The sequence below is a fragment of the Crotalus tigris genome, unplaced genomic scaffold (genome assembly GCF_016545835.1).
Source record: "Crotalus tigris isolate CLP2741 ecotype Arizona unplaced genomic scaffold, ASM1654583v1 scf7180000019364.2947544272:3078424, whole genome shotgun sequence".
Taxonomy (NCBI): Eukaryota; Metazoa; Chordata; class Lepidosauria; order Squamata; family Viperidae; genus Crotalus; species Crotalus tigris.
In genome coordinates, this window is record NW_024097500.1 from 2,024,867 (window position 1) to 2,042,634 (window position 17,768).

The 17,768-nt window shown below is 42.0% G+C and overlaps 1 protein-coding gene across 2 annotated transcripts; it reads right to left on the reverse strand.

Annotated features, from left to right (window-relative positions):
- Positions 1–3,554: 3,554 nt before the first annotated feature.
- On the reverse strand, positions 3,555–15,502 carry SYNM (synemin). 2 transcript variants are annotated; one of them, XM_039362105.1, is made up of 4 exons: positions 14,605–15,502; positions 9,477–9,601; positions 8,435–8,508; positions 3,555–7,974 (listed from the first exon to the last, which is right to left on the reverse strand). In XM_039362105.1, exons 1-4 carry the CDS (start codon positions 15,376–15,378, stop codon positions 4,190–4,192), a joined length of 4,758 nt encoding a protein of 1,585 aa, XP_039218039.1. In that variant the 5' UTR covers positions 15,379–15,502; the 3' UTR covers positions 3,555–4,189. The 2 variants fall into 2 exon arrangements, with proteins under 2 accessions (XP_039218039.1, XP_039218040.1); XM_039362106.1 differs by lacking the exon at positions 14,605–15,502 and adding an exon at positions 13,356–13,471.
- Positions 15,503–17,768: the final 2,266 nt, after the last annotated feature.

The following is a 17,768-nucleotide window of genomic DNA, read 5'->3' on the forward strand; positions in this document are numbered from 1 at the left end:
GGCAGTTTGCCTAAAGCCGAGTGAACTTGCTTGCTTGGGAAGCCTTTTAAAGTCTTAAGCTGTCTGCGCGGCCCCCTTGTCAGAGTTGACTGTTCTTGAGCTGGCGTGACTATTTTTATGTTCTTCTCCTCGGTTCCCATCTGGAAATCTTTACAAAATAAGTTATGCCTATTTCTGCTTTTTTAAGGGTAAGAATTTTGGGTGGCACAATAGGCAAAGGCTCTTAAGTGCATTGCATATTAAAATTGTCCTTGCACTTTTTAAATAGACTGCACTATGTCTTTTTCGATGGGGTTCACTCTGGACATTACATAGAACCCTTTCCAACGTACAGACTGTCCTCAGCGTACGACCACAACTGAGCCCCAAAATTGTTGCTAAGCAAGATGCTTATGTGGGTTTTGCCTTGTTTTACAACTTTTCTTGCCACAATGGTTAATGAAGCCCTGCAGTTGTTAAGTGAATCGTTTGGTCATTAAGTGAAGCTGGCTTGTACCATTGAATATGCTTGTCAGAAGCCAGCTGGGAAGGTTACAAATGATGATCACATGACCCTGGGACAGGGCAACCGTCATAAATACATCCCAGTTGCCAAGCATCCTAACTTTGATCACGTGACCACGGGGAACGCTGCGTTGGTCCTCAATGTGAAAACTGGTCATCAGTCACTGTTGTCGTACCTTCAAACAGTCACTAAACAAATGGTTGTTAAGTCGAGGACTGCCTGTATCGATCATATTGCCCAGAAGTAATTAATCAAAGCCACAAAAGAAACTTCTTTTCACATTGCATAATTGTGTAGGACATCACTCGAAGCATAAAAGCAGCAGAGACCACAAAGGTCTTGGTGACAACCTTAACTCTACAGTTGTCCTTGTCAATTTAAGGTGCGTATTCCCAAACAAGAGTGACAGGCAACTTATGTCACAAAACCACTATATGAAATACACATGAGTCACCATCCTGAAATCACTCCAAGATTACCAGCTCATAAAGTAATAGATAAGTTTTGCCTTTGTCCAGTGGTCGTCTAATTCTGGCATGGTGGCATTTGAAGAGTCCCCGTGCAGTCTTACACTCGATAGTATTATCACTCTTAGCAAAAGTTGAGATGCAAATAATAATAGACAAAATAAGCCAATTGTGCAGTTTGCTAAAAGCGCATCAGCATATTCAGAGAATTATACAGGTAGTACTTCCAATTCATTTAGTGACGGTTTGAAGTAGCAACGGCGCTGAAAAAAGTGACTAATAGCCAGTTTTTACACTTGTGATTGTTCTGTGGTGACGTGATCAAAATTCAGACGCTTGACAGCTGACTCACATTTATGACGGTTGCAGCGTCCTGGGGTCACGTGATCCCCTTTTCAGACTGCCCGACAAGCAAAGTCAATGGGGAAGCCAGATTCACTTAACAACATGTTACTAACTTAACCGCTGTTAAATGAATCACTTAAGTCAGAAAAACTGACTTACGACCCGCAGTCACACTTAAGACTCTTGTATCACTCTCACATTCATGTGACTGCAATTTGGACATGTTGGCAACTGGCTCAGATCTATGACCATTTGCATCATCTTGCGGTACTGATTGCAATTCGTTAACTTTTGGGGAGGGGGCAATTTCCAGCAAAAAAAAAAGCCCATTGGGGAAACTGGATTCCTTTAACATTAAACATGGGTGATTTGCTTAACAACTGGTTGAAAAAATTGTAGTAAAATCAGGTCCAACTCGACTTATGGCTACAATGACCTAAAATGGAATTCCAGTACCAACTGCAGTTATAAGTCGAGAACTACCTTTATATGGTCTTGTAGCTGGATCCAATCACTACAGATAGAAGCCCACTCAATTACTTCCAAACTAAGAAGAAAGTAAGATTTGAAAGTTATATCTGGGATGGTTTTTGGCATTAAAAAGGAGAAAGACACACATACTTTTTCAACGTTTAATGCTCAACAGAAATAAAAGTGCAACATTAAACCATCACCAACATTACAACTATGATTATTCCTGGGCAAAATAGACTACCAAATCCCACTTGACATTACTCACTAGTTGAAATATCTACTATAGTCTTTGTGATCACTTACTATGACCAACTTCAACCTACAATTGTGCATAGCTCACATTGTCACTCCCATGTTTTCTTCTTCAGTTCACTTACACAACTACAACATCAAGCTTACTAGAATTAGAAGCGATGGAGCAAGTTAATTACAAGCACCTCTACTTTATTGCTTTCAATTAACTTAAACCTGGCATTTTTATTAGTTTCAGATTCTGCACTTTAATGAGAAGGCACATTTTTATATAAAAACGTCTACTGAAATTTTGTTTCCAAATTAGGCTTGCAGCATTATGAAGTGGAAGATTCTTCCACCCTCTGGAAAAAATAATCAAGGGAGCCTATATTTCAATTAAATAAAATATTTCCCTCCAAAATTCCATAGTTTACTTTTGACTGCCAAAAAAAAAAAATTTAAATAAGACTGAATATTGCTGAGGTAATGGTTATATTTTTCATGATCAAAGCACACTTTTCAATGAAACAGATTTGCCCTAAGTGCATATTTAGATAAAGATAATTAATAAACTTTCATCGGTTTTGCTCTTTGTGGACAAAAACCCTGATTCAGCTGTTGATATACAATAACAAATAGTGAAATCAGCTTAAATTATAAGTGCAAATCCATTTGTGCCACAATGTAAGCATCGGTTGATAAATTCTACTGAAAGAATCTGTCAAATTACCTCTGAAAAGACCCCTAAATTTAAATTTAAAATCCTGACATTGCTGCCAATAGATAGCCAACAGATTGTCTAAGATAGCACCTAACATAAAAAAGAGAGAACAAAAAAAGACCCAAAATGTGTACATACCAAGCTATATAAATATTCAAAAATAATTACTATGACTTGCAGAAATTGTGTCTATCGTATTGTGAAGGCAAGACCGTGGTTGATAAGCTGTGTGATCAATTTCCCAAACTAGCAACTTTAAGATGGACAGACTTCAATCCCAGAATCCCCCAGCCAGCCATATATAGAGTATTGTGCTCTGTTTGGCTGGCAGGGGAATTCTGGTAGTTGAAGTCCACCCATCTTAATAGCAATAGCACTTAGACTGATATACTGCTTTCCACTGCTTTACAGCCCTCTCTAAGCGGTTTACACAGTCAGCATATTTCCCCCACCCCCAACAATCTAGGCCAGTGGTTCTCAACCTTTTTAATGCTGCGACCCCCAACCGGTCGTAAGTCGAGGACTACTCAACCGGTTGTAAGTCGAGGACTACTCAACTGGTGCAGCACCGTTTGCAGAATGGGACTTTTGGCGGGCTCAGCAGGGCAGAGACAGCCTGGACAATTCCTATTGGCTTTTGAAAGCCAATAGAATTAGACTCTATTCAAGAGAGTCTATTCTATTGGCTTTCAAAAGCCAATAGAATAAAAGGGAGTAGCACAGCTAAGGAAAAGGGGAAAAAAAGATGGCGGACTGCGTTGTTTGGCGACCCCCGCGAAATGGTCGTTTGACCCCAAATGGGGTCCCGACTCACAGGTTGAGAGCCACTGATCTAGGTCCTCATTTTACCAACCTCAGAAGGATGGAAGGTTGAGTCAACCTTGATCCAGTCAGGATTTAAGCAAAATCAATGGAGGAAGCTAGATTCACTTAATATTAAACCGCAGTAGAAATGGTTGTAAAAATTGAATGTTGTCCATAATGCTCCACTTAACCACCATTCCACTTAACGAAGAATTTTCTAATCCTAATTGTGGTTGTAAGTCAAGGACGATCTGTATGTTTATTCTGGGCAATCCACGTGAGTCAGTATGATTTTGATTGAAATGATCAGGCTTTTGTCATTTTTTTAAAAAAACGGCTACTCTTCTTGAATTGAGCAAAAATGGTATTTTCCTACATTCACTTAAATCCTTTTTCAAATAGAAATAAGGAAACTACAAAAAAAAAATCTCTTTGAGAGGCCACAGCATCCGTAAAATGAAATCTAACATAATTTGAGCAAAGAATGCTGCTAAAATATTACTGTATCAGAAAATTTTACGCTCCACGTCCTCAGTTCCTTGTTAAGGGCAAAATGATGAGAAATCCCGAGGCTTAAAACTCAACGATGCAGCAGTGAAGCTTCTAGGCTTTAAAAACAAATCTTGGAAATTTTACTGTTTAAAACCAGGGTCCCTCTTCTTCCTCCTCCTCTCCCTTGTTTTCATTCAAGTAGAGGAGGGCAATTTTCTTCTCATCTGAAATTACTGATCGTTGGTCAACCATTCTTTGCAGTTGCACCGTCTGATCAAACGTGGACTCCACTAACTTCTGTTCACCTTCTGGATCTTTCCAAGCTTCTTCCGTGCTGCCTTCTGGCTGACCGTTGCCTGCCTCTTTCCTACTTGATACAACTAAGGTAGCTTGTGGTTCTCTCCCAGCCATTTTGCTTATGTCCATGTGGAAGGTGAACGATGCTTCTTTCTTTCCTAGTTTGATTTGTCCAACAGGTCTATTGTTTTCTGATGGGCCATCTGTGGGGAGAAATTCCATCCCGCTGAAGGGCTGAGCATCAGGATCACGGAGCCCTTGCCCAATTTGAATGTGATGTGTTGATCTGCTGATCTCTGCAGGACTTATTTTTCCCAAGGTGTCTTCTTTTGAAGAAAGACTTCCTGAAGATTGCAAAACAAAACCTTGGGACATGATGTCATGGCTCTGGACTTCTTTCTGCCCTAATTTAATATGATGTAAGGACTCTTCAGAAGGAAACATCTGCCCCAATTCACTAACCTTTTGATGCTGTTCAGAAATGGGCTCTGTAAAAACAATTTGTTCACTTACAAATTCCTTCGGACTTAATTTAATACGTCTGATTGTAGTGTTAACATCCAGCACCTTCTCCTCACCAAGCTTGATTGAAGCATCATCTGATGTCTTGGTGAAGGAACCTTCATAAATGTTTTGGTCAGATGTTGGTGTGTCCTTTTGTCCTAATGTAATCTTTTTTATTGTTTCTTCAGACAGATCATAGTCTCCAGTGGGAAAAGGCACTTCATATATTTCTCGTTCAATGTGTATTTCTTTGGGATCTATTTGAATGTGTTTTATTGATGTGCTGATTGCTGTGGGATCTTCCATCTTGGAAAAGATATCCCTGCTATTATCTGATGACAAGTCTGAAGGTGATCCCTCAAAAGTGGCCTCTTCAACAATTTGTTTTGAATCCAATGTGATATGCTTGGAGGATCTAATATCACTTGAAACCTGGGTCCGAGTAGAATTTTCAGGATAACTCACTTTTTCAGATGTATAAATAGGACTTTTGTAAATTATTTTTTCTGTGGTTTCCATTGTTTCAGGACTCAGCTTCACTGACTTCATGAATTGACCTGCCTCTCCTGTTGTAAAGTCCATTGTTCCAAAGTCTAAAGTTTCAGAAATAGGACCTTCATAAAAAACATGTTCAGTCTTGAGAATTTCAGTTGGACCAACTACAACATGCCTGATGCGTCTGTTGATATCAAATGATTCTTTAGAAGGATAGGCGTCTTCTCTCTTACTGGTTTCTTCTGTGGTCCAAAGTGTGGAGGAAACATCTGCTTGATGTTTTTCATCCTGCCAGATTTCTGGTTCTTGTATATATTGAACAAAGCCACCTTCCTTTGGTGACTGTTTGGGAAATTTTATCTCCTTGGTCACCATTTCATCAAGTAATTCTGTACTCAACTGATCAGAGTCTATTGTCTGGGATAAATTAACTTCTGCAACAATAGTAAATAGACCCTCTTTTTCAGGATGCTCTACTTTTTTAATATCCACTTCCAAGGTACTAGAATCAGCTTTGTCCTCTTTTGTGAGTTCACCGAGTTCTTGTTTCATGTGTTCTGGAAGAGTTGCTTCCAGTTTTCCTAGTGCCTCTTTCAACTGATGTTTAGGGTCCTTTGCCTGTTGAGAAAAAACCTCTTTTATTGACTCCTGAAATTCATGTGGGATTTTAATCTCCTTCTTAATAACTACAGATTCAACATGGGCCACTTCTTCTTTGGGGGAGTCTGCCTTTGAAATAAAGGGCCTGGCATTTGTGCCAGTTACTTGATAAATCAATTCTGGTGAAGCCATGGTTTCCTTTATGTTGGTTTGAGACCCTTCCAGAAATTCATCTTGCCAAGCATATTTGACCACTGATTCTTCTTCAAAATGGATTTGACCATAGGTAGAACTTTCTCCTTCCACATATCCAAATGGGTATTCATCTGGAGTGGAAACAAAATACTTTTCTTCATCCACTACCTCATCCCCCTCAGATACTTCTTCCATATGAGGCACAATCTCATCGGCTTGTTTTTCCTTAAGGTCTCCAGCGACACTTGTGGTCGCTTTCTCTTTATCACTATAATATGGATGTTCTCTCAAATTGAGTAACGTATCTTCTGCTTCTTCTACTTCGAATGGTGTTGAAAACTCCACCTTTTCATCAACTATAGTTGCAGGCTCTTCAATTATTTCAACTTTAATAGTCCTCTTGGCCTTGTCTTCCATTCCTTTCATCCCAGCGTTAATTATACCTTCTATGACATTTTCATCTAAACTTCCTTTAGTATCATCCAATACTTTTTTAATATCTTTCTCTAAGAAACTTCCCAGTTCAGACTTATTAGACATGCCAAGTCCATCTCTTTGAACTGTGGATTCTATGCTGAACTCGGTTTTCACTTTTCCATCTTCAGAAATGTCTTTCTTTTCAAAGGAAATTATTTTAGCTTCAGGAGAAAATCCTTCCTCTGAAGACTTTTGTACAAAACCTTTAAGGATGTCAGAAACAATGTTCTCTGCTATACTCTCAGTGAGCGAAGTATCTGCTTTAGAATTCTCTTCTTTGCTTATATTATCCGGAATTATTTCATTGCCGAGTTTAAATTCAGTTTCACTTTTTGATTTTTCTGGAGAAGTTTTGAGGTCTTGTAGTGTTATCTCTGTGTTGTGATTCTTCTTTAGGATTTTGCCTTCACTGTGTCCTGAACAGTGAATAGGGATTTCAACAGTTTCTTGGCTTTCTGAGGAGATGGTCACAATTTTCTCCCTTCCAAATGTTTCTGTGATTTCTGGATTCTTTCTTTCTTCTGCCTCCCCTTTAACCTGTTCCTCCCATCTGCTAGAAGGCCTCTTATCTTTCATTAATTTCTCTTCTTTTGTCTTATCTTTAAAGATACCATGTTCCACTGTATCCTCTTTGTTATCCACACTTTCCTTAATTTCAACTTTCTTTTGAACATGTTTTTCTACCCCCTTCAGTCTCTCACCGTTCTTCATGGCAGATCCTGTTACTTCTTTGGTCACCTTCTGCTCAACTCCTTCTACCAAAAGGTCTTTTTCTTCTTTTCCTGGTTTGCCCTCTTCGATTAGTTTATTGATCTGACCCAAAGTCTCTTCCCTCTCATACTGACCTCCTTTAGAAGAAGAGGTTGAGCTGTAAGACAGAGGTGGAGAGACAATCACTGTTGCCTTGATGCCTTCAGAACTCATTGGCCTTCTCATTTGCTTCTGAAGGATGGTGGATTCTTTTAAAGCAGACACCATACTTCCCATTTCGGTGGTCTTCCTTTCAGGCGCTGGTGGTCTTGGCTGACCGCCACCTTCTCTGCTCATCCGATAAGGCGACGTAAAGCTCTGTCTTTCTCTTTGTCCTATCAGGCTTCTTTCGTGAGTCACGTACCTTTTGCCGGCAGCTGAAGGATGCTGTCCCAACCCGAAGGGTTCCTTTGGGAGCGCTTTTTTCTCAGGGAAAACTGTTTGCTTTGCAGCACTTTCTGTCCTAGATGAAGAAACCACCGAGCGGCTAATATTTGTTTGTGGGAATTTATATCTTAGGTCAACTTTTGGAATTGCGGGAAGAGCTCTCTTTCCTTTCTCCTGTTGATAAGCGGAGTATCGGTTGCCGTATGCGTAATGCAGTTTTCGTTCATCTGCCAGGAGAGAAATGAAAGTGGCTGTTAATACCATGTAATCAATTCATTAATTTTATTAATTAATTAGTATTTATTTATATTTATTTAGTTCATATCCCACCTTTATTATTTTTACAAATAACTCAAGACGGCAAACATATCTAACACACCTCCCTCCTCCTCCTTTCCCCACAACAACAGCCTTGTGAGGTGGGTTGGGCAAGGACAAAGTTACTGGCTCAAATTCCCCAGCTGGCTTTCATGGCTAGGGCGGAACCAGAATTCTCAGTTTCCTGGTGATTGGCCCAAATCACCCAACCAGCTTTCATGGCTAAGGCGGAACTAGAATTCTCAGTCTCCTGTAAGTAGCTGAAAATCACTCAGCTAGCTTTCATGGCTAAGGCAGAACTAGGACTCACAGTCTCCTGGCAATTGACCCAAATAATCCAGGCAGTTTATACATTTTCATATTTTGTACCTTGGGGTAATTTTCTTCCATGTTCTTCATTCCACATGAGAATCCATTGATTACTCTCTCCTTCTAACAAAGCTCTGCCGTACAGAAGAACAAAAGTGAATTAATAACAAATTAAAAAGTGTATGTCCAGTATAGTATTTCTCAATCAGAAATATGAACATGACCCAAGCAACTATCCTGGCTGTGTCGACGGAGATTCTCAGCCATCCAGATCATGGTTGCCCCAAAGGTGCTTTTCCAACTGGACTTTCTTGTTTTTCTTTGAAGATGTTTAGTTTCTCAGTATCATTGCTAACTGACAATTGGCTCATACTCTGAAAACAATTTTTTAAAAATGTATCCTTTGAATTTTTTAAAATTATATTATGGATAGATATAAAAAGATGTTTAAGATACAATAAATCAATCTGCCAAATTGACTGCTGGTAAAAATCTCTCCGTAAGAAATGCTAAAGTTACAACTATGACAATATGGACATTCTCCTACAGCTGCTATTAAATGCTGGGCTCATTAAAGGCAACAAGTACAATATATTAAACTGTGTAATCTCTCAAAGCAACATTTTCAGTTTCACTGCCAAATGTTTTGAGCAGATAATGCAGGATGGCTATCTACGCTCTATAAGGAGTTATTTTGGAAACGTTTGATAGCTAAGATTCCTGGAAAGCAATAAGAAATTTAAGTCAGTTGCCTTTAAAGACCCATAATATTTAAACACCGAGGAAATCTTTTTCTATTCATTCTGAGTTATAAAACAATAATGCAGCCAAGGAATTTCATAGATTTGTAATCAGTTTCAACATTGCTACGTGAATTGAAATGTCCCATAAGTAAAATACAGTGGAAGTAAATAAATGAATGGATATAATTCTGTGTTGAATATAGTGATTAATTTTATTTGTCCTCTGCAAATATATATGTGTATATATTCTGGGAGTTGAAGTCCACGAGTCATAAAAGAGCCAAGGTTGCCTACCCCTGGTGTAAAATGAGGCTAAAGCTTCCCTTGTGTTTTCCTGCAGAGTAAAATATATATTTTACCTGTAAGTTGCAATTTCAAGGCTGAGGGCGGCTTTCACTTGCAGGAGTTCATGATAATCCTTCAGGTACTCTGCAATGGACATGGTTAAGTAGTTCTTCTCTTCTTCAAGAGCTTCAATTATCATCTAGAACAAAACACAGAAATAATCACGATGGTTGGCTGGTTCAGGTAGTCCTCACGTTACAACCACAATTGAGCCCCAAACTTATGTTGCTAAATGAAACATTTGTTAGGTGAGTTTTGCCCCATTTTACAACCTTTCCTACCACAGTTATTACATGAATCACTGCAGTTGTTAAGTTAGTAACACAGTTGTTAAGTGAATCTGGCTTCCCCATTGACTTTGCTTGTCAGAAAGTGGCAAAAGTGGATCATGTAACCTCGGGGCACTGCAACCATCATAAATACGAGCCAGTCGGCAAGCGTCTGAATTTTGATCACGTGACCAAGGGGATGCTGCAACGGGACACCAGCGTGATAAATGGTCATAAATCATTTGTTTCATTGCCGTTGTACCTTCAAAAGGTCACTAAACAAATGGTTGTAAATCGAGATACGTTGATGTGATCAAAAGCCCAGCTTTATCAATGCTTGGTTTGCAGTGAGGGGGGCTTTCCACACTGGAGCTTTAAGCTGCTTGGCACCTGTGCATAAGCTACCTGGAAACAATTCTTTAGAGATTTGCAGATTTCAATACTTTCTTCCACCACGATAGCCAGGTAGTCAGTTGTTTGATCACAAAGCACGATCAGTTGATCCCACCAGCTTCTTTACATCTCCCACCCATTCCAAAAACGTGACATCTATCTATCTATCTATCTATCTATCTATCTATCTATCTATCTATCTCCTCCCTCCCTCTCTCCCTCCTTCCCTCTTTCTCTAACAGCTGCCTCTTCAGTGCCACAGATAATACTGGATGTTGAATGGAATTCTGTCAATTTCCCAATCCTTAAATCATTTGATTCCCCGCCCCCTCCCCATGTTTGTTCAGACAGTCCAGGGGGTGGGCCACTGTGGCCCCTTTGCGGCCAGGCTGACTCAGGAATTCTGGGAGGTGAAGTCCACAGCTTGGAAAGAGGGTGTAGATACACACCCTTGAGCTAGTCAGTTCACTTGTCCTCCCTCCCTCCTCCCTGGCATGATTTAGTTCCTGGTGTTGATGTTTTTTGTTCCACATTATTTCAACCTGGAAGAATGCTCAAACAGGGTGGGTGGTGGGTGGGAGGAATAGCAGATTACTAAATTACGGAAGCCCTAGGAAAATCCTGGAGTCCAGCTGGCTCCCCCCTCTGCAGGACTGTACCTGGTGGATAGCTGGTGAAGTGAACAGCAAAGCCAGGGAAGGAAAGTCATCGTCTTGTGTTGCCTACAACAACTGGCACGCTCGTAAATCAACACCATTCAGCAGTGACTTGGAAAGTCACAACAGAGGGCAGGGCAGGAACCGGCAGGAGGGCTGGCTAACATCTCGCCAACCTTTTGCTGACAGGAGAGGACACCTAGTGCTTTAACTCAAGAGTAGGGAAAGTGCTTTGGCTCCATTAGGACTGTTGAAAAGGCTGGGACAGCTTAGCCAAACGAATATTGAGGGGAGACATAATGCAAGTCTTAAAATATCTCCCACCGGCAGCAAGAGAAAGAAAGACAGGATCGCAACCATCTGCAACCTGCCGTGGCACCTCCAGAAAAGGCATTCCGACAATCCAAACAAATATAATTCTGCCTCTTCCCATCGCAGTTGGGTTCTCGGACTTGGCCGGTACTTTGGTGCATCATCCTTGTTTAGCAAGTGCCTCATTTAGCGGCCATTCCTAGTTCTGACAGTGATGAAAAGGCGGCTTTACAACTCATTATTTACAACCTTTGCAGACTTGGAAAGCTGAAGTCAGATGGTAAGCACAGTTGCCGTTTCACTTAGTGGCTGCTTCTCTTAATGACTGAGTTCCCAGTACCAACTGCGGTCGCTAAATGACGATGATCTGTATCAGTACTTAGATGTGAGTAAAAGTATTATTCACTTTTTAAGTTCTTGAAGTTCGTTAAGTTCAAGAGCTCATTCAGTTCATAGTTTCTTAGACTATACAATAATAGAGTTGAAAGGGACCTTGGAGGTCTTCTAGTCCAACCCCCTTGCTCAAGCAGAAGACCTTATACCATTTCAGACTGATGGCTGTCCAGTCTCTTCTTAAGAACCTCCAATGATGGAGCACCCACAACTTCTGAAGGCAGGTTGTTCCACTGTTTCCTCAGGAAATCTCTCCTTAGTTCTAGGTTTGATCTCTCTTTCATCATCTTCCACCCGTTACTTTTTGTCCTGCCTTCAGGTGCTTTGGAGAATAGGCAGACCCCCGTTTCTCTGTGTCAGACCCGTAAATATGGGCAACAGCTATCACATCCCTCCTTCTCTCCATTCAACTCAACATACCCAATTCCAGCAACTGTTCCTCCTGTGTTTTAGCCTCCAGTCCCCTAATCACCTTCGTTGCTCTTCTCTGCACTCTTTCCAGAATCTGAACATCTTTTTTGTATCACGGCGACCAAAACTGGATGCAATATTCCAAGTGTGGTCTTACCAAGGCTTTCTAAAGTGGTACTAACACTTTTCATGCTCTTGATGCTACCCCTCTTTTGATCCCGCCTAAGAGTGCATTGGCTTTTTAGGCAGCTGCAGCACACGGCAGGCTCCATTCTTCATTAATGGGAACAAAATGTTTTCCACTGGAAATTGAGATAAAGAGCTGGATTAATTAACTTTCACCTAAGCCTTATTAAAAACGGCAGCCACAGGAGAGAAAATGCCCTAATCGCTATAGTAAGAATATCATAAAGGTTGCTTTGCAGCCGTTTCATCCTTCCTAAAAGATGAAGAAAAAGTTCAGAGCAAGTTCCCTTTCCCTTTCTATTATAAAATCATAGAGGCCATCCAAGGTGACTGATGGCCTGGAATTCAAAATTAAGCAAAGATGTTCTTATTGTAATTAATTTCCAAACTGTGCTGCCAAAAAGCATGATGATGGCCATTAGCTTAATGGCAGGAAAACAGGAGAACCAAATTTCAGCAGATGAATTTATGGCTTTTCACAGCACAGAGAATCCAGAGGCATATAACCCTGAACGCCAAAGGTTTGGAAACAGCAAGAGAGATAGATCACTCTTACTTTTCTGCTCTCCTCATCTGGGGGGGTTTGTCAGAGGCACTTAATGGCACAGCAAAAATAAATAAATAGAACTTTGATGCACCTGGTGAGACTTTCCATACGCACAATTGTGTTATTTCAAATGCAACAAGAGATCAAAATGTATTCAACTGATAGCAACAGAAGTCCGCACACATGTCTGGATCAGTGACCCTTCCAGCTACCACATATAGGCCCCGTTTGATATAGTGGTGAAGGTGCTGAACTAGAGAGATCAGAAGATCACAAGTTCTAGTCCTACCTTAGGCACGAAAGCCGGCTGGGTGACTTTGGGCCAATCACCAGGAGGCTGTGAGTTCTAATCCCTCCCTAGGCATGAAAGCTAGCTGGGTGATTTGGAGCCAATCCACCAGGAGATGGTGAGTTCTACTCCTACCTTAGGCATGAAAGCCAGCTGGGTGACTTTGGGCCAATCCCTCTCTCTCAGCCCAGGGTGCTTGTTGTGGGAAAACAGAACTTGTCCCCTTGAGTTGGACAAAATAAGGCTGAGATACAAATCTTTAAGAAAGTAGCTAGCAAAGTGTAATAAATATTACAGGATCCAACCTGGGTCAAGGCCAGAGGTTTAGTCTTCCAAGCTTTTGGACTGGTGCAGAAGCCCATCTTCAGGAAACTTTTCTCTAGCCTAGCCAACCCAGGTTAGATCCTGCAATATTATCCTAGGACACATATATTCACCTTCATTCGGGTAATAAATATGCTGCTTATCCAGACGGCCCCAGAGATATATTTATTACACTTTCCCAGCTGCTTTTCCACTCAATGGTACAGGTGTCATGACACCTGTCTCTTCACACTGAGTCCAACAGGCTTTCTGTAAAAAAATAAAATAAAAAAAAGCTGGCTGCCATTCCATCTGAGCATTTTATAGTCTTTCACCGGAGCCAAAACCTCTGCAGAATAATCATGGCAAGCTGCCCCCAGTGAAATTTAAACCTGGCCAAGCTATTTCCAACAGGGGAGGGTAGAAAGGGTGAGATGTCTTAATTTCTCTCTTCCAGAGAGAACATTTTGTCCTGGTCTTGGACAGGAGAAACCAAAATGTGAGCCATCCAATCATTTGCTTCATGGGGATAAGATGGAATAACTTTTCCAGGCTGAATTTAATTCTTTACCCTCCGAGGAATAACTGCTTGTAGGCTTGTAGCAAGGGGAAAGTAACAGGAACACGGGTCTAGAGCAGCGTTTCCCAACCTTGGAAGCTTTCTGGTAGGTGGACTCCAACTCCCAGAATTGTAAAATGGAGCAAAACTCACTTAACAACGGTCTCACTTAGCAACACAAATGTTGGGCTCAATTGTGGTCATAAGTCCAGGACTGCCTGTACTGACAAATGCCACACCTCTAAGGAAGGATGTCAAAGCATAAACTCTCTCTTGCTTTATTGGGGGCCTTGGTTAAACTATCAGAGGGCAAATTACTCCGTCAGTTACTCTTGAGGTGAAATGTGGGAATAACATCAGGTGATTGTTAATGTTCCTGCGATTATATACATGTGATGGCATGAAAGCATTAGAGGAAAACTAAATTAATTAGTGGAATTGTTTGCCTCCAGAAGTTGTGAATGTTCACTTACTGGAGGTTTTCAAGAAGAGATTGGACAACTGTTTGTCTGGAAAGGTGTTGGGTCTCCTGCCTTAAGTAGGGAGCTGGACTAGAAGACCTCCAAGGTCCCTTCCCACTCTGTTATTCTCTTATTCTGTCTAGTACCGCCAGTTCAGATCGCTTTGGGTCTGGCAAAGGAAAGCAAAACGGGCAAGTCCGAAAAGGAAGGCGAGTCACCTTTTCCTACCGCTGTTTAAAAAAAGAAAAACCTGGAACAGGCCAAGGGACTTTTCGGACGACCCAACCAGCTTTCTAAAAAGGGCAGCCGGCGCTTCAGCCCCCGCATCTGGGCTCCCTCGCTGGCCCTGCCCGACGGCCTCACCTGGTACTCGGCCAGCTCGGCGCCGTGGCGCTCCTGCTGCGCCAGCCGCTCCTCTTCCAGCCGCTCGCCCAGCGCGCAAAGCTCCCGGCAGCGGCGCCACAGCTCCTCGAGGCGGCGGCGGCTCTCCTGGCTCTGGGCGCGCAGCTTCTGCAGCTCTTGGTGGCCGAGGCGGCCCTCGAGCTCCTGCAGCGCCCGAAGTTCGGCCTCGTAGCGCTCCAGGCTCTGCGCGCAGCTCCAACGCAGCTCCAGCGCGTAGTCGGCCTCCAGCCGCCGCCGCTGCTCCACGCGCCCAGCCCGCAGGACGCGCGGGGCAGGCAGCAGCGCGGCCGGGAGCTGCTTGCGCGCTTCCCGCAGCCTCTCGTGCTCGCCCAGCAGCTGCTCCAACAGCGCCTCCAGGGCGGCGCAGTCGGCCAGCAGCCCCGCCAGCCGTTGCTGCTGCTGGGCCAGCTCGGGCTCCAGGCGGCGGCGGCGCAGCTCCCCGGCTTGCGCGCTCAGCCTCTCCAAGTGGTCCCGCTCTTGGCGCAGCGCCTCCCGCTCCAGCTCGGCTTCGCCTTTAGCCCGGCTCAGCTCGGCCACCACGCAGCGCAGCTCGGCCACCTCTTGCTCCTTCTCCTGCCAGCGGCAGGCGCGCCCTTCCCAGCCGCGCAAGGCGGCCAGCTCCTGCGCCAAGCGCCGGTTCTCCTGCTCCAAGTCCAGCACCCGCCGCACGTAGAGCTCCAGGCCGGCGTTGAGCTCCCGCAGCTCGCTCTGCTCGTCCCATTCGTCCCGCTGCATGGCCGGTCGACTCCCTTCTCCGACTCCCAGCCCGGCCCGAGGGTCTCCTCCGAGGCGCACCGCAGGCTCTTTGCCCGCCGGCAGCTGCTCGGGCGTTTTGGAGACGGGACGGGACGGAGGGTGGGGAGAGCGCCGGGCTGAGGCGGCGGCCAAGCAGCGACCTCTGCTGGCCGTTTTCGCTCCTGGGGAGGCCTCGAAGCGGGACCCACCCAAAGTTCCCTTTCCCGCGAGAATTTGGCGTGGGCGGGGGGAGAAGAGACGGGACAGTCGCTCGTCTGAAATGGTACAGGATCAGAATAGAGCTGGAAGGGATCTTGGAGGTGTTCTAGTCCAGAGTCAATAAGGAAACCAGATTCACTTAACAATCGTGTTCACTAACTTAACATCTGTTGTGACTCACTTAACAACTGTGGCAGGAAAGGTCATAAAATGGGACAAATTCACTTTACAACAGTGAGAACTTAGTAACATAAATCTTGGGCTCAGTTGTGGTCATAAGTCAAGGACTACATGTAAACCTGTCTGGGATATTTTTTTTCATTTCCCCCCAATAACTTCATTAAAGATTATATTGCACAGATAAAAGAAACAGAAGTACATAATACAGAAACACATTAAAGAGGAAAAATGTTAAATTAAAAACTGCAGAAAAAAAGAAGGGGCAGAAAAAGAAGCCTCTTCCTTCATCCCCAGCAAGTATGATCAACATTAACAAATTATCACCACTTCATCCCTTTAAAAAAACCAAAAAAAACCCCTTCATTTGGCATCCAATTCCTTTTGTAAATCCATGATTCCCATCTTTTTATTGTAGACTATATTTTTAAAAAATCCATCTGTAAGTCAGTTTCAATTTTATTCAATGCAGTTTGTTCCCGTTCAATTCCATTACGGAATTAAATAATTACAAAACTTCCTGGGCATTCCCAGTACACGTTTCTTTTGAAACTACCATCTGATGCCCTCTAGCGTCCACCCTTCAAAGTCATTTTATCAGTATCCAAGTATTAACAAGGCTCCTTTCCAGTTAACTTCAAAGTCTTACATTAAGCCCAGCTGAGCCAATATTCCATTTAAATCTTACAGTAATCAACTGTTGTCACCTTTTTGCTATATGTTCCAGAAAAAAACTTACAAAGCTGGAAACTTGTAATTTTCTGTCTTAACATACTAAAGAAGAATCCACCTAATAAACCAGATTTATGATTTTGAAGGCTTCCAATCTTTCACAAGTAGCTAAAAAAAACAACCAATGTGATTAAAGATATGAGTTAAATCTTGGGTCTGTAAAAGGCTACTTTAATAGCGTTGAGCTTGGTGAAATCCTGCAACTCCCAACTGGTTGTAAGAAATCACAAAAACATTAGTTTTTGCTATCTACTCACACAGTGGAATAAATAGATGGGCTCAGAGGATATTTTGGGAGCAGCTCAACTCCAAAGCCAGCTGAACACATATCTCCTAATCCAGGGATGGGGAACCATGGGTCTTTTATGTGACGTGATTTGAGTTTGATACCTGTGTTCTACAGTGGCTCTGTGTGTCTGTATCTGACACACAGATTCTATTCTATTCTATTCTATTCTATTCTATTCTATTCTATTCTATTCTATTCTATTCTATTCTAATGTGCTTGCAATTCTTGCCTCTGCCTCTAGATGGTGCATTTTATTCATTTTATTCAACAACAACAGACAGATTGTTGTTATTATTACATAACAATCTGGAAGAATAAGTGACACAAGTCTGGGAGAAAAATAATAGTGAAGGATGAGGATTATTTCTGAATATCTTATATTTTGTAGCAATAGAAAATTTCACACTTAGATTTATATTTTGAAAGGAGGTATGTAGGTATGCACCTATAGAATATATGTACATATGTATATGTGTATATGTATATATGTGTGTGTGTGTATATATATATATACATACACATATATATGTAAAACAATCAGTAATAATTAGTTTCTATATTTTCATAATCAGTATGTTAATGATATATTTCTTACATCTTCACTTCACCCAATAGTCTTCTTCTTACTAATACATATTTAATGTTACATAATACATATCACATTTCTTTCTCTTTAACTCGATTTTCTAGCCATTGATAGAAATTGTCCCATGTTCTAAAGTATACTGAATCTTCTTTCTCTTTATCTGCAATGTCAACCTGTCCATTTCCGCACAATCTAAGATTTTCTTAATTAATTCTTCCTCCGTTGGTAGGTTTTCATTTTTCCAATATTGAGCAAATGCTATTCTTGCTGCGGTTAATACATGTAAAATTAAGTATATAGATTCTTTCTCATAGTTTCCTACTATTATACCTAACAAAAACAATTCTGGCTTAAATTAATTTCTCTTTACTTCTAGCTTGGATCTCT